The 15,939-nt window shown below is 38.0% G+C and overlaps 1 protein-coding gene across 6 annotated transcripts in view; it reads right to left on the bottom strand.

The window, feature by feature from the left end:
• LOC135086827 (hepatic leukemia factor) overlaps positions 1 to 15,939 on the bottom strand; it is a 206,919-nt gene that overhangs the window by 74,791 nt on the left and 116,189 nt on the right. The window contains exon 1 of one of the 6 annotated variants that reach the window (XM_063981635.1): positions 13,389 to 13,560. The exons of the other annotated variants lie outside the window; for them this stretch is intronic. Coding sequence (XP_063837705.1) covers positions 13,389 to 13,401 — 13 coding nt within the window. The 5' untranslated portion in view covers positions 13,402 to 13,560. Of the gene's footprint in view, positions 1 to 13,388; positions 13,561 to 15,939 lie in introns of those variants that run through there. 6 annotated transcript variants of the gene reach the window in all.

Genomic DNA, 15,939 nt, shown 5'->3' on the forward strand with positions numbered 1-15,939 from the left:
TGTGTTGCGTGGAACGGTGATAATCTTATCAAGCTCGTAGATGTCGTTATTGATCAGTGGGACCTTAATTTCGATGATAAGGTATTTTTTGTAGACCTTGGCGAATACCTTGAGTAGCTTGTATAGGTCACGAATGTTATGTGTCTCTACAGGTACTTTCAGATCACCATGTAGCTGACCTGATATAAAATTTATTTGTTGCTCTAATTGCTCGCTAGACAACAGGTGCGTATCGATGCGCCCGTGAGTGATGTCAGTAACGGTATCAATAAGTGAGGTTTGTATACGTCTCAGGTTCTCTAGGATGATGTTGGCTGCTAAAGCTGACGACGTTATGTAAAGTCCATTGTGGACGTCATTACGTAATTGAGTTAGCTCTGTTGCAGTTTCTCTTAAATATGTATTTATTAATGAGAATTGTTTGTTCATGATTTGTTCGTTTCGCTGTATTATGTTGTATTCCGCTTCGATAATTGTTGTTTGATTCTTGATGAGTTGTTTAACATGATTTTCGTTGTAGCTAATCTTTTCAATATCTTTAGCATATTGAAGAGCAAAGTTGTCGTCTAAAACACCAAATAGATAGTTCGCTACGGACCCAATACCATTAACTAGGCCTCTTTTTTGGCGTCTGCTGCTATGTAGGAGTCGATTATAGTGCTCAATTTCCGTAAGTTCATGCGCTAGTTGGTTAGCAATACTCATATACTGTGCATTAGATTGGATTGACATGCCTTTTAAATTCAAAGTTAAGCTCTTTAAATGACGAATGTACATCTCCATGTCTTCCAATGCTTGCCAGTAGCTAGTAAGGTTGTAGTACACAACCAATCTCCACTCATCTCGAATGTACTGTATATTCGAAATCGTGTCAAAATACAACGCTCTATTATCTTCTAGTGCTGTCACATTGCTATTAATGTTTTGCTGCATAGATGGAGATATAAACATAGTCAATAAGAGCAATGCTAGAGAGATGAAGTTTGTAAATACGCTACGCTTGCTTCTGCTTGCCCTTTTCTCATTGTTTGAAGATACTTGGGGTTGTTGATCGCTTGGCTTCGTTGTAGGGGTATCATCGATAGGTTTTTCGACGGGAAGGGGGATGAGCTTTGTTACAGGACGTTTAAGGACGTTGTTCTCGGTTTTTATAGATACAACTCTGACGTATCCATCTTTTCCAGGGTGTAATTCTTGAACTCTGCCAAGTGCCCACTTTCCTGGAGCAAAATTTTCGTCTTTTATAATAACGATATCGTCAATTTCGAAGTTTTTAGTAGGGCTGGTCCATTTAGACCGGGCCTGAAGATGCTGAAGATAATCGGACGACCAAAGCTTCCAGAATTGCTTATTCATGATCTGCACCAGTTGCCATCGTGCAGGTAAGCTAACGTTATCTGGATCAGTCTGAGGTCTTGATAGTAAGGAGTCACCTATGAGAAAGTGACCAGGTGTTAAATACGTGTCCTCTGGGTTCTCTGTTAAAGGAAACAAAGGACGCGAGTTCAAGCAGGCTTCGATTTGCTGAATTAGAGTAGTCATCTCCTCGTATGTAAGTTTCTGCTCACCTAGGACTCGTTTTAGGTGCCTTTTAAAGCCTTTTACGGCGGCTTCCCATAAACCACCTGCGCTTGGCCATGCTGGTGCATTGAACGACCACTCAATGTTCATGTGATTGATGCTATTAAAGAAATCTGTATTCAAGGTACGTAAGATTTCTTTATACTCTTTATCTATCGCTCGCTTCGCTCCGACAAAATTTGTACCGTTATCACTGTACATGCGGCAGGGAGTCCCTCGCCGTGCACAGAAACGGCGGAACGCTGCTAAAAACGCTGGAGTACTAAGGTCTGACACCAATTCTAGGTGAACAGCCTTTGTCGCTAGGCAGATAAATACAGCTACATATCCCTTGTACGTCTTTACTCCCCTGCCCCTGCTTAGCTTCAAGTCCACGTGACCGGTAAAATCTACACCGGTGTGTGCGAAGGGGCGGGAGGGGGTCACTCTCGCTCGAGGAAGATCAGCCATTATTTGATGGTGTTTTTCTGAACTGAAGCGTCGGCATGGAATGCACTGTCTCAGCTGTCGCTTGACTGTTCTCATGCCGCTTAAAATCCAATAGTTTTCTCTTATGTAGGACAAGGTCAATCGTGGTCCACCATGTAAGGTAGTGATGTGCGCTTGGTTGATAACTAGGTCACTTAAACGACAGTGACTAGATAGTATTATTGGATGTTTGGCTGCGCTGCTGACGTTAGAGTTACTGAGGCGTCCTCCCACTCTCAAAATTCCGTCTTTATCTAAAAAGGGATTCAAGGTCGCTATTTTGCTGTTTGATCGAACATGGCCGTTGCTTCTTATGCTTTCTAGATCGCTTTCAAAATCTTGAGCTTGTGTATTTTTAATTATTAATAGATACGCTTTGTTTATTTCGTCAGCTGATAGGTAAGTTTCACGTTCTATAGCCTTGTGACGAAGTGCAGCGGCGAAACGTGATACCCATGCCACTATCTTTACGGCACGAGTGATGGAGCTATTGTTTATTAACAATTCATTTATGAATGATGATTTTGATTCTTGTAAAGCTACGTTCACACTGACCTTTTTTGTTTCCAGATTTGGCGCTTCATAAGTATTATTTCTTGTGTTATTTGGGTCGAAATTAAGCAACCATTCTGGGCCTTGCCACCAGAGGGAGCTACTCTGTAGTTTGGAGACGGATGATCCACGGGTGGCGCAGTCAGCTGCGTTCTCCTCAGACTTAACGTGGTTCCAATTCGAAGCTGGAATTACATCAACAATTTGCCGAACTCGATTTGCAATAAACTGTTTCCATCGAGCGGCGTCACCATGTATCCACCCCAGTACGACCATGGAGTCAGTCCAGGCGTATACATGACAAGTTGTGTTCGCTAATGACGCTTTAATCAATTTTATTAATTGAGTAAGAAGTAGGGCTCCACAGAGTTCTAATCGTGGCAGGGAGACCTTTTTTAGTGGCGCTAATTTAGTTTTCGCTGCAACAAGTTGCGATGTGAGCTCGCCTTTACTATCACGTGCTACTAAGTAAACAACGCAGGCGTATGCCTTCTCTGACGCGTCGCTGTAGCCGTGTAATTGGAACGTTTGCTGTGTGTCTCCTAAATATCTAGGTATCTTGAACTGACTTACTTTTTGAAGGTCGCTTTGAAGTTCAGTCCACTCGCTTTGAATTAGTTCAGGAACTTCGTCGTCCCAGCCTAATCCTGCTGACCAAGTTTTTTGAAAAAGTATTTTAGCTCGTATTGTCAGCGGTGAGAGCCAGCCCAATGGGTCGAACAGTTTCGATATCTGTGAAAGTAGCTCTCGTTTCGTGTTACATTTGCTAGAAAGTTCTGTTTTGTTTGTAAATAGAAATGAGTCAGACGACGGTGTCCATTGAAGCCCTAAGGTTTTTCGGGATTCCGAACACCTAAAGTCAAAGGGCTTGTCGAGCTGTTCTGTAGATAAGTCTTTTAAAAGCTCAGGGTTATTGGCTGACCATTTTCTTAGATTCATCCCCGCGCCTTTGAGGATGTTGATTAACTGAGTCTGTAACTCTTTAGTCGCTGCTAGTGTATTTTGTCCGCTGAGTAGGTCATCCATATAGAAGCTTTTTTCTAACGCTGAGGCTGCAAGGGGGTACCTTGACATGTCATCTTTAGCTAGCTGTCTCAGGGTGCGCATTGCTAGGTATGGAGCAGCCTTAGTGCCATAAGTTACGGTTGTAAGAACGTACTCCTGTAGCGACTCCTGAGGTGAATCTCGCCAAACGATTGACTGAAGATGTTGATGGTCTTCTCTGACCATAATCTGACGGAACATCTTCTCTATGTCCGCAGTAATGACGTATTTGTACTGTCTCCAAGTCAATATTAATGTTTGTAGGTCATGCTGTAAGTTCGGACCACATTCCATTACGTCATTGAGGCTGAGTCCAGTACTTGTTTTAGAAGAGGCGTTAAAGACTACACGAAGCTTGGTAGTGGTGGAATCGTGTTTCATGACGCCATGGTGTGGTAAGAAACACGAAGGACTGCGGTTCTCTCCACTCGGCCGCATATGTCCCAGCTGTTGGTATTCGTTAACAAATTGCTTGTAGCTTTCTGAATATGCTTTATTTTTATTCATTTTGCTTTCTAACTGCTTGAATTGGGCTGTTGCTTTTGCTTTAGATGCGCCAAGCTTTTCGTTATAGCTTTCTTTCATAGGTAACGCTACTTCATATCTACCATCTGCTAGACGCTTAGTAGTGGCAATGTAATGCTCTTCGCAAAACTGCTCTTCGCTTGTAAGCTCTGATGCTGCGCTAGGAATCTCTTCCATCTCCCAGTATTTCTCTATCTCCGCTAAGTTATTTATAACTACGCTGCAATTGAAAGTTTTTACGTTTCCCGATAAAATCCAACCTAATTTGGTTTGCTGCGCTATTGGTGCGTTGTGTTCACCTTTAACTAGTCCGCTCATGATGACGTCAGAGTAAACACATGCGTCTAATAATATGTCAATTGGTTTCGAAACGTTGTATTCGGGATCTGCTAGCTGCATATGTTGGATGTGAGGCCATGATCGCCTTGAAAATGAGATGTTTGGTAGATCGCTAATCACTCGAGAAATGACAGATGCCTCTGTATTGAAGCTGTGATCGTCGTAGATGGACTTGCATTCGAGGGTCACAAGGCTTTTGCTTTGTTTAGGGCTGTTACCTACGCCAGAGACTGATGCGCTAAATTTACGGCGTGGTAACCCTAGAAGCTGAGCGGCGTTTTCAGATATAAGTGTAATCTGCGAACCCTGGTCAAGAAGAGCTCGCAGCGTGACGTAATTACCATCAATGCCTTTAACCTGCAGTAAGACAGTCGCTAATAAAACCTCTTCATCGCTGGCAGTAACGTGATTGGCAGCGTAGGGTTTGTTAAGTGATTTAGATATAGGCGGTGTTGCTATGGTAGATTTCGCCTTTAAATCGGTTGTAGGCATCGAGGTTGAGTGCGATGACCCGATGAATGCGTCATGTAGAATCGTATGATGTTCGCTATTGCACTCCTTGCACCTTTTGATCGAAGTGCATTTATCGTGTAAGTGTTTGAATAAGCAATTTTGGCAAAGTTTCAGTTTCGTCACTGTCCTCAATTTCGTTTCCGCTGTCATATTGTTAAACTTGTTGCATTTATAGAGCTCGTGATCGTAATTACATAAAGGACATTTACACGTAGATGCGATGGCTGCTTGATATCCTTTAGATGCGAACTTACTATTGTATTGTTTCGAGTAGTGTTGATTTTTAGGTCGATGATATGCAGGAGCTGGCTTTGTGGAAGCTGTGGAGGCTGTGTTATCTCGTTCTCGCTTGTGCATGGGTTCGAGGGCCATAAACTTGCTCTCGAGGAAGTTCATAAACTCTACTAACGAAGCTAAATCTCTAGGAGACTTACGTGCTTCTTTGTAGTCGCTGTAGGTGTCGCTGTCTAGTTTTTTTGTTAGGAGATGAACTAGTAGAGGGTCCCATGTATTGGTGTCCACGCCTAGGTTATGTATGGCATGGATACACTCCGTAGTGGTGTCATAGAGTCGTTTGATCTCGTATGACGTCTGCTTGCTCACGTTAGGTTGATTCAATAACGTTTCGATTTGAGTTGTAAATAGCACTTGAGGATTATTAAAACGATGTGTCAGAATTTCCCACGCTACGTCGTAGTTTTCAGCTGAAATATTCAAGTGCTGAATTAAACGCTCTGCTTCTCCCTTTACTCTACCTTTAAGATGCTGCATTTTCTGCGCTTTTGATAAAAATGTGTTGTTATGTATCGATTCGGTGAATAAGTCGAAAAATGTAGGCCACTGAGTGTATTTACCAGTGAATGTAGGTATCTCCAGCAGAGGAGTAGCTTGCTGCACATGCGCTGTAGCATTAAGTTTTTGATACAGTGCTTTTTTAGTTTGTTTGAATATTTTCTCGTATTTGAGGAACTCGTATTGATAGAGCTCATCCTCACCTTCAAGGATGTTGTCTATTTTCAGATGTAGCTTGTCAATGTCCTGCCATCTCGATTGGATGTTTCGCAGTTCATCTTCGATCTCCCACTTATCCGATATTTCACTAACCTGAATGCTCGTTGTTAATCGGTTAAACGCTCGAAAGTTGGTCCTTTGGTAGGACATAAGTTCGTCGATCTTGCTCGGAGAGTCAGTCTTGTCCATTTTCACCTTACCTGAATCTGAACTTGACCCTAACGGCTCGTATGCTAAAAGATTCGCTCTTATTTCTGTATAATAGTTTTTCGTTTGCTCGTAGATAGACTCTATAAAGTATCGCTGAGATCTACTCTCGACAGTTTCTAGTTGCTCATTGTTACGATCGAACTCTCCCCATAAGCTATCTAACGATTGTAGTCGTAGCTTCAGATACGCTGAGGTTTTACGATGTGCTGGATCCTTTCCGAAGTTGGATCCAATACGCTGAATTTCAGTTACAAGTTCACCTTGACGGCTGAATAACGCTTCGAAGTTCGACATGGTAGTTTTCGATATGTTAGTAAAATATGAACGATCTTACTTGAATGTTGCTGCAAGGCGAGTCTCCCGACTCACGCTATACGCTGGATGACGCTGATGCTGCTGAGTGACAATCCACAGTCACGGAGTTGGCGCTGATGCAGACACGTGGCCGTGCGCAGAATGAGGTCACGTACAAAGTTCAACCACAGTTATCGCTAGTTTAGATCAGAACACAGGACTTCACTCGCGTGGGGTCCTGCTTGTTCGTAAGCTCGAAGGACCAAAACTAATGTAGCGGTAGTAAACCACACATTAAGGATTCGCTAAGGGACGCTGAAGGGATTGTGGCTCTGAGGAGAGCTAATAACCAAACCCGACGAGTGTTGAACGTACACTGATTTATTGAATTCACCAATATTGTAACGCATAGTGACGAGCAATGACGTAAAGCTAACTTAGCTAATTTTAAACTAGGTCAAGTAAGAAATGTACAATTTTTATGTGCGGTTAGCCCGTACAGTATTCAATCCCCAAAAACAGAAACCCCTCAAAACAATGAATTTAAGTTGTTTTCCTGTTACAACAATTATGTTGCAATTAAAAGATTTGTTTTTTGTAATCGCGTTATTTGAAGGCAAGGATTTCTTCAACATCTTCCACAATCGTTACAACATGGCATGGGTCGTAATTTGAAAATACAAACTACTTACAGAAAATACATTTACAGGAAGTCATTCGCCGGGAGGCTTATAATAAATATGCCCTAAATCATTGCTACGAGTAACTGAGCGATAGCAACAAATAAATCAATAGCAGCCATAATGTAGATAATTTATTTAGGCATTCATAAATTGCATTTCTTTAAAAGAAGTAGTATAAATGGATATTACCTTAAACATATTATAGTACATTGGAAATCACCACAATTTAATTTCAGGTAGGTGTTTAATTTTAAAAAAATCCATAGAACTAATGGTTAGTGTAAGTAACGCCTCGTGCGGGTGTGCCGCCCGGGTCTCCACGGCGGGAGCAGACCCTGCCGAGAGCGGGTCCATATTGGCTCACCTAAAGTTATTTACCCGAAATTGAATCCCTAACGATTTTAAATCCGAATGATCACTCTTCCTAAAATTTTTCATCCTAAAGTTTTCATTCATACTATTTTTAGTGCTACTGGCGATGTTCATAACACTAATGTTTCCGAAAATTTTAATTAATAATATCATTAATGTAAATATATTTAAACTCCTACTGTTTTTTATCATAATACTTTTATCCCTAAACATAATTACCATAATATTTTCACTCATACCACAGAATAATAATAAGTAGGTACTACGTACAGAAGGTTTTCTTCGCGAAGGTAACGTAAGGTCACAGTTCTAACCTAACCTAAACCAATAATTTTATGAATAGGACCGATTCGTTTCTGGAACTTCACTGAATGACTGGAGCGGGACTCGGGCTTCGCTTGCTCGGCTCGTGCGTTGTGGTCACAGCTCTAACCTAACCTAAACCAATAATTATGAATAGGACCGATTCGTTTCTGGAACTTGACTGAATGACTGGGGCGGGACTCTGGCTTCGCTCGCTCGGCTCATGCGTTGTGGTCACAGTTCTAACCTAACCTAAACCAATAAATTATGAATAGGACCGATTCGTTTCTGGAACTTGACTGAATGACTGGGGCGGGACTCTGGCTTCGCTCGCTCGGCTCGTGCGTTATGGTCACAGTTCTAACCTAACCTAAACCAATAATTATGAATAGGACCGATTCGTTTCTGGAACTTGACTCCCCCCCCCCCCCCCACCCCCCGGTGCTTACATCCATCTATAATATTACTCCAGCACGTTATCCCGTTCGCAGGGGCACTTCGTTTCTACTCATCTGGTATCGTTGCGAAGAAAGGGAATTCTGAAATTAAAGTCAAACATAACTTCTTTGGTTTCTAGCGTTGCAATGGATTCGTTTAGAAAAAGAAGAAAGAACTGAAAAAAAGTTAAGGTGACATTGACCAAGTTTCTGTAGGACCGCTCGAGAAACCTAATATTTTTTGTGTTGAGAAATTTTTGAAAAGAATCTATTGTTTGTAAATGTTTTGTTTAACTATGAATAAAATGAACCATATTCACGTCTTTGCGATATCCATCGCCCCGGTAATCGTAACCATTTAACCGTGTGGAATTAACTTAAAGCTTTTTTTAGACCTAATAGTATAGTCCAATTATAAGAACAATGAAATCTCCTAACTAATTAGTTAATGTGTTGTAATGATTTTCAGTATAAAAATATAAATATGATTATAATTTATTTTATTATCCAGAGGAATATAAATTGTCTTTAGAAAGGTGGATTAGGGAACAATCAGACCCATGAAAACGCTGATATTACTTTTTTTGTTTTCTAATGTCAATTTTGTTTTTTTTTTTTTTTGCTACTTTAACACTGTATTATAATACCTCTCTCAAAAATCAATCGAAGAGAGAGTTTACGGATTTTGTTGAACTCCCATGTTCAATCCAACGTTCTTAGAAAATATTATATTCATCTGGTGTGAACCAACTTGTATACATACAGGGTGACTGGAACTGAACCCGCCATAGCTAATAGGCGTATAGAGGAGGTCATTTGCTAATTATTGAACCTTACTTTCTGTGTCAAAAGTTTTATAGTTTTGGAGATAATAATATGTCAATTTTTAAACTTTTTCAGATTTTTCCGAAATTTGACATAAAAACTGCTTAAATTTTTTTTCTCGCGTGATTTCAACAGTTTTTTTTATTAGATATTAATATCGAATATGTCTTTATTCAAATAAAATAAATTTCGGATCCAGATAATGATTGAATAACTAGTTACGAGCCGCCAAAGTCTAACAAAAGTACAAACCACGATAAAAAGTTCTACTTCGAATTATATTTAAATTTAAAAAATGGTGATAATGGATTGCCAATAATCTTAAAAATATCTCTAGCTTCTCTTCTTTCCAATGATATATCACACGTTGTAATTAGATATTGAAATTTGTCAAAAATTCAAATTTTATGGAAGAAAATGGAGTAATAATACAAAAATTATCCGTACAAAGTTGATTTTGAATTTTTGTAAACTCTTTTCTTCATAATGTGATTATTATTTTAAATTAATTTATCAAAAAACACACAAAAATAGTTATGAAAAGGAGTATAGCAGAAAATATGAGATGTTTGAAGAAACTTTGTATGAATAATTTTCGTATTATTACTCCATTTTCTTTCATAAACTTTGAATTTTTAATAAATTTCAATATCTAATTACTACGTGTGATATATCAATGGAAAGAAGAGAAGGTAAAGATATTTTTAAGATCATTGGCAATCCATTATCACCATTAGTTTTTTTCTAAATCGAATTCCAACTTGAATTTTTTATCATGGTTTGTACTTTTGTTAAGCTTTGGCGGCTCGTAATTAGTTATTCAATCATTATCTGGATCTGAAATTTATTTTATTTGACTAAAGGTTATTCGATATTATTATCAAATAAAAAAATCGGTTAAAATCATGCGAGAAAAAAAAATTAAGCCGTTTTTAGTTCAAATTTCGGAAAAAGTATAAAAATTTACATATCTCCTAAACTATGAAACTTTAGTCATAGAAAGTAAGGTTCAATAATTAGCAAATGACCTCCTCTATACGCGTATTAGCTATGGCGGGTTCAGTTCCAGTCACCCTGTATACTGTTTGTAAAGGCTCTCTAAGGGCAAAAGTTTAAGTGGTTTTTTTTTACTTTTGGTCTTTTTTTCCTCTTTAAATACATACATGACGATTTGTAAGTACTGCACTGTTTAAATAAAAAATAATACTTCGACTTCAACGTCTCACGCTGTATTATACCAATTATGCTCCTTAAGGAAGGTCCTTAACTAGAGAAAAAATAAAAAAAATGTGGAAAATTGTAAACAGCCGGGCGCGCCCGCGCCGGGGCTTCACCCCGGGAGCACACTCCTCGCGCACGTGCCTCTGGCCACTCAATGTGATGTTATTACACGTTTTTTGCTATTCCAGATGAGGGCTGAAATTCTGAATTTATAAATAGTAGTTTACTAAAAGCTTTCTATCCCTAGAATTACTAAGAATAATATTTTTATTTGCAGTTGAACATAGGCGTAGAGAAAAGAGAGAGAGCAAATATATGTCACGTTGTTTCGTTTGTATTTTTATAGGTGTATAGGTACACGGTGTTACTTTGCATCTTTGTTATATTTATTTATTTTTAATTATTTATTTTTGGGAAACATACAGTTACAATATAATTTAACTTATGTGCAGTAAGACAACACATAAACCAATTAAGTTTCCACAGTTAAATATACGGATTACTAATGTTTGGCCAAAAAACGTTTCCCAAATTATCACATCGCAAACAACGTTTCGCAAATTTTCATTTGGCAAATTCTCATTTGGCAAAACAACTTATTGCAAACTTTTAATTCGCAAATGTCGTTTTTGGCATATTATTGTTTAGCAAATTATTATTTGGCAAAGTATGTTTTGCCAAATGTTTCATTAGGCAAAAATATTTCACGATAAACTATTTACAAAATAATTTGATTGGTTCATAGAATGGTATACAAATTAGCTTGTGGTTATTATTTTGTTTAGTGGGTAGTTAATATAAAATTTGTTCTAAATTAATTTTCTTATTTCATTCTTTTTATCGAAATTTCCAAATGATTCATTAACAATAGAGGTGATTCTAGCGCTAACATATAGTTGCATGCGGAAACATACAGTTACAATATAATTTAACTTATGTGCAGTAAGACAACACATAAACCAATTAAGTTTCCATGTCACAGTTAAATATACGGATTACTAATGTTTGGCCAAAAAACGTTTCCCAAATTATCACATCGCAAACAACGTTTCGCAAATTTTCATTTGGCAAATTCTCATTTGGCGAAACAACTTATTGCAAACTTTTAATTCGCAAATGTCGTTTTTGGCATATTATTGTTTAGCAAATTATTATTTGGCAAAGTATGTTTTGCCAAATGTTTCATTAGCCAAAAATATTTCACGATAAACTATTTACAAAATAATTTGATTGGTGCATAGAATGGTATACAAATTAGCTTGTGGCTATTATTTTGTTTAGTGGGTAGTTAATATAAAATTTGTTCTAAATTAATTTTCTTATTTCATTCTTTTTATCGAAATTTCCAAATGATTCATTAACGCTTCGCTCGCCTTCGCGCATTAAGGGTCACTGTTCTAACCTAACCTAACCTACTATTTTCTGCAATATCTACTTTTTGCAACCATACTATTTTCTGCAATGTCTTTGTTTTACATAATTTTTTTGTGAAAACCATGATCATGTGCCTTATGCTTTGATTTGTGGGTAACGGTGGGTAAGTATGTGAAGTGTCAATTTGGCAAAATAAAACATTTGCTATATAAACATTTGCCAAGTATAATTTTGCCAAATGATAATTTGACCAAATTAATTAGTTGCAAAAAGTACAGTTGCTAAAAGTTCATTTGGGAAATGAAACTTTGGCGATAAGTTGTTTGCGAAGTGAAATTTGGCGAAAAGTAATTTGGCCAAACGGAAGGATACCTAAATATACAGTGTATATATTATACACATAAAGTTGGGCAAACCATTATTTTGTTGTGAAAAATATAAATTCATAAAGATACGAGTAAAAGTAGCGGACAATACCTTTATTTAGATAACAAGAGACTCCCATAAAGAAAGCACCCTAACCCCCTTACTAATAAAACTTACACGCTCGTTGAACAGTGTTTTAAAGTGACGTTTAGTATGGAAATGTAATTTTAAAACAGTGTTCAATAACTGTGTAACTTTTTATTAGTAAGTAAGGGGGTAAGCTTTTACTAAATTAGTTTTTTTAGTACAAATTGGAATAAGCCAATTTTGTCTCGCATGTTCAACAGACGCAATTGGAATAAAAGGGCGTCAGCTTTTTATAAGTGTCAAAAAGATATTTAAAAATTTAAAGAGACTCCGTCGTTATCGCCAACAAGAGTGATGTGTATGTGTTACGATAATTAGTGGTGTGTTTAACAGATTGTCAATAAAATAAAATATTCAAGATTAAAAAAAAAATTTTAGGGCATTCTTTTTTTACTGATTTGTGTTCAGTATCAGTAATTGTACCTCTGTAAATATGACAAGAATGCAACGTAAGCAACGTGTAAGTACGTACCATAGGAATTTAAAAGACCTTGAATAATAATCAAGTAATAAATTAAAATTGTCTCAGCTATCCATAAATAGATTCTAAATTGTAGGTGAATAATTGGGTCAGTAATTTCAATTTTTTAGTACTTACAAGGCAAGTACAATTCTTTTAAAATTAAAGAAATCCTTAAAAAATAGATAAGCAATGACCACTATACAGAGTAGGTAGATAAGTTTAGAAACAGTGACCCAAAAAATAAATTCTGATATTTTTTTAAACATCCTTGGCCATTTTACACCTCGCCTCTATTATAGTTAAAAACCTAACTAGTCACAAACTAAGCAAAGCCGTGGCAAAGCCGTCTCGTTCGTGCCATTCATTTTTACCTAGATATTAAGTTTTACGAGCCAACGCCACCTAGTTCTTTACTAGTCAAGCTAGTCGTAATAACGAATGTAGAGTTGCTAGTCTCCGCTTTCCAAAGGTTCGTAAAGTATTTCTGCCGAGCGCCATCTATGCCATTCCAATAAAAATTCAGTCTCGCGAAGGTCTGAGATACTTTGGGTCGCTGAGTTGGATGACTGTTTGTAGCTAGTTTCGAATATCGCCACCGGTGGCGCCAGCAGTCTCGCAGCTAAATAAGGAAACTTATGTTGCTTTATTTTTCGGACTCACCGTGTCGGCTCATAATCTGCTATCCGTCTTTGTTTACAAATACACTAATGTTAATTAATAAATTACTTTGCTGGTGAAAATAAATTATTTAAAAAGTTGTAAACATTAAAAACTATTTTTGAAAATTGTATGTGACAAATAGTGGCCGGTCACATGTGCGCACTGCGAGCGCGGTGTCGCGAGCCGCGATTGGCTGCGAGCGTCGCGGTCGGTGCAGCAGCCGCGCACGTGACGGCCGCCTCCGCCGCCGGCGCACAGGTGGCGCTGGCCGTGCTCTGTTCACTCGGACTATTACCGGTGTTGTTTGTGACATAACTCGCGTAATGCTCGGCCGTCCACAACAAAGCGGTAACCTGCCGCGCGCGCCGAACCAGCGGAACTTTATGCGTAAGCGGGAGGCGGCCACATTAGCCTGCATTAGGGAAATGATCGGCCTTGATGTGGACAACAGTCGCGCGGCCCTTCGTATCTATACCTACTCGCACACTTTGATTATCATAAACAAATCGTCAAAATTATTTATTACGTTTATGTTTAAGCCTTAACAATAACGTCTTTATGTATCAGTTAGTTTAACTTTGACTTATCTAGTAATAATTGTCGCGATAACAACCCCTTATCACCCATCGCAAATCACTACGAGTACTGAATTCTGTCCCGCGTTCAATGTCACGTAAATTCTCATATTAAGTATACACGGTGTTACTTACTTGGCACTCTTGCCATATTTACAATAACACTGAACACAAATCAGTAAATAAAAATTGGCCAAGTGCGTGTCGTGCCACGCGCAGTGTAGGGTTCCGTAGTTCTGCGTCGTTACCACACTATATTTCAGAAGCAAGCTATTAAGTACTTCATCTAAAATCACTTTTTACATTTTTAAGGAATTTTCACTGGTTAAGAGTCAAATTACTATTACTCTTAGACTAACTGATGTATCTTAACCGTTATAGTTTTTCTTGAAAGTTCATGAAAAGCAGTATTTTCACGAATTTTTCCAGATTTTTCAAGCCAACAGTTTAGTTTATGGGGAGGGGGGAGAACGTCTTTTTGACATTTTTGTCGCCCACTAGGTTTATTCGAATTTCGCCTGTTGAACTTGCGTCACAAAATTGGTTTATTCCAATTTGTACTGCAAAACCAAATTTACTAAAAACTTAGTGTGCTTTCTTTAAGGGAGTCTCTTGTTTATCTAAAATGATAGGTATTGTTCCCTACTTTTATCTCTGTGAAATTGGCAAGGATGCAAAGTAACAGCCTGTATGTTTCTATTAATCTAAAATTCACTATCATGATCTATAATGAATAGGGTGTTCCAGAATGGATGAACCAAAATGCTATGGGAGGTAGCTTGAACCTGCCCCTAAAAATATGAAAAACAAAAAAAATATAACGCACAAGGCCAACAAATTCTTTAATACACAAAAAATAATTAACTTACGTACTCTGAACTCCAAATCTAATCAATTTGTGACGTTTATGGCCCTAACTCGCCCTGTTACAGATAACAATTTAATTCTAGTAATTTTAATTGTACCTAGGTATAGATGGGATGTAGTGTTGAGTGTAGGGTACTGTTTATTACTCTCGATTTCCCTATTTTATCATTCTTTTCCTTCGTTTATAAGACATGTTCTATGAGGCACTAGTTACATCCACCAATATGTTTAAAGTATAAACAAGCACATAATTACTTTATTAATTTAATTTCCTACGATGTCGATACATCATTCCAATGTGGCATGCCTACTCAATACTCTAAAAACATTTTCAAATCTACGAACATTTTCATTAAGTACTGAAATAGGTTGTTGATAGATTTATTTTGAAGCATCAACAATGGAATTTACCAAACACTAGTGTTCGTTTAAATCAAAAGTAATTTAATTTGATGAATGTCTCTGTTGTAATTTTGTTTTAGTCTAAAATCCCAATACACCTAGTAACAAACGAATATAAATAATTTTCCAAATTATTGTGCTTTACACAAATAAGTAGCCCCAAATGTAGAGTTTGAACTTTGCCGACTAAGCCCGCAGCCGCCGCAACCACACAGTCCGCATCGCTGGATCCAGCACTGTATGCTGGATCCAGCATGTTTAAAAAGGTACTGGGTCCAGCAATTGCAATCCCTATTCACAGGCCGTCGTGGTTACACGTCGCTGCTCATTGATGGATTAGATGTGCTGGGTCGTGATAGGGAGAGTTCGGTAAAGAGGCTAAAAGAAAAAGTAGTCCATAATATTTCCCGGCGAGAAATTCACACTCCACTTATTTCTACAACACATGACAACACGCCAATCGTTTAATACTTAGATCAAATAAATGTGGGATTGAAAGTTTTATAGGGTAAGTTATCAATCTTTCTTTCATTTTATATTTTATACCAGAATCCTAGAAAAACAAAAGCAATTTATTGTTCGAATGTTAGAGAGAGCGTAACCTAAACGCAGCGTGGTGACCGAGTGCCCGGCTGACAGGCAAATTGATTGAGTCATTCTAGGTCGCCATTGACCTTTCTCGCTGCTAATCAATGAGGGGAGCCTGT

The sequence above is a fragment of the Ostrinia nubilalis genome, chromosome Z (genome assembly GCF_963855985.1).
Source record: "Ostrinia nubilalis chromosome Z, ilOstNubi1.1, whole genome shotgun sequence".
NCBI lineage: Eukaryota > Metazoa > Arthropoda > Insecta > Lepidoptera > Crambidae > Ostrinia > Ostrinia nubilalis.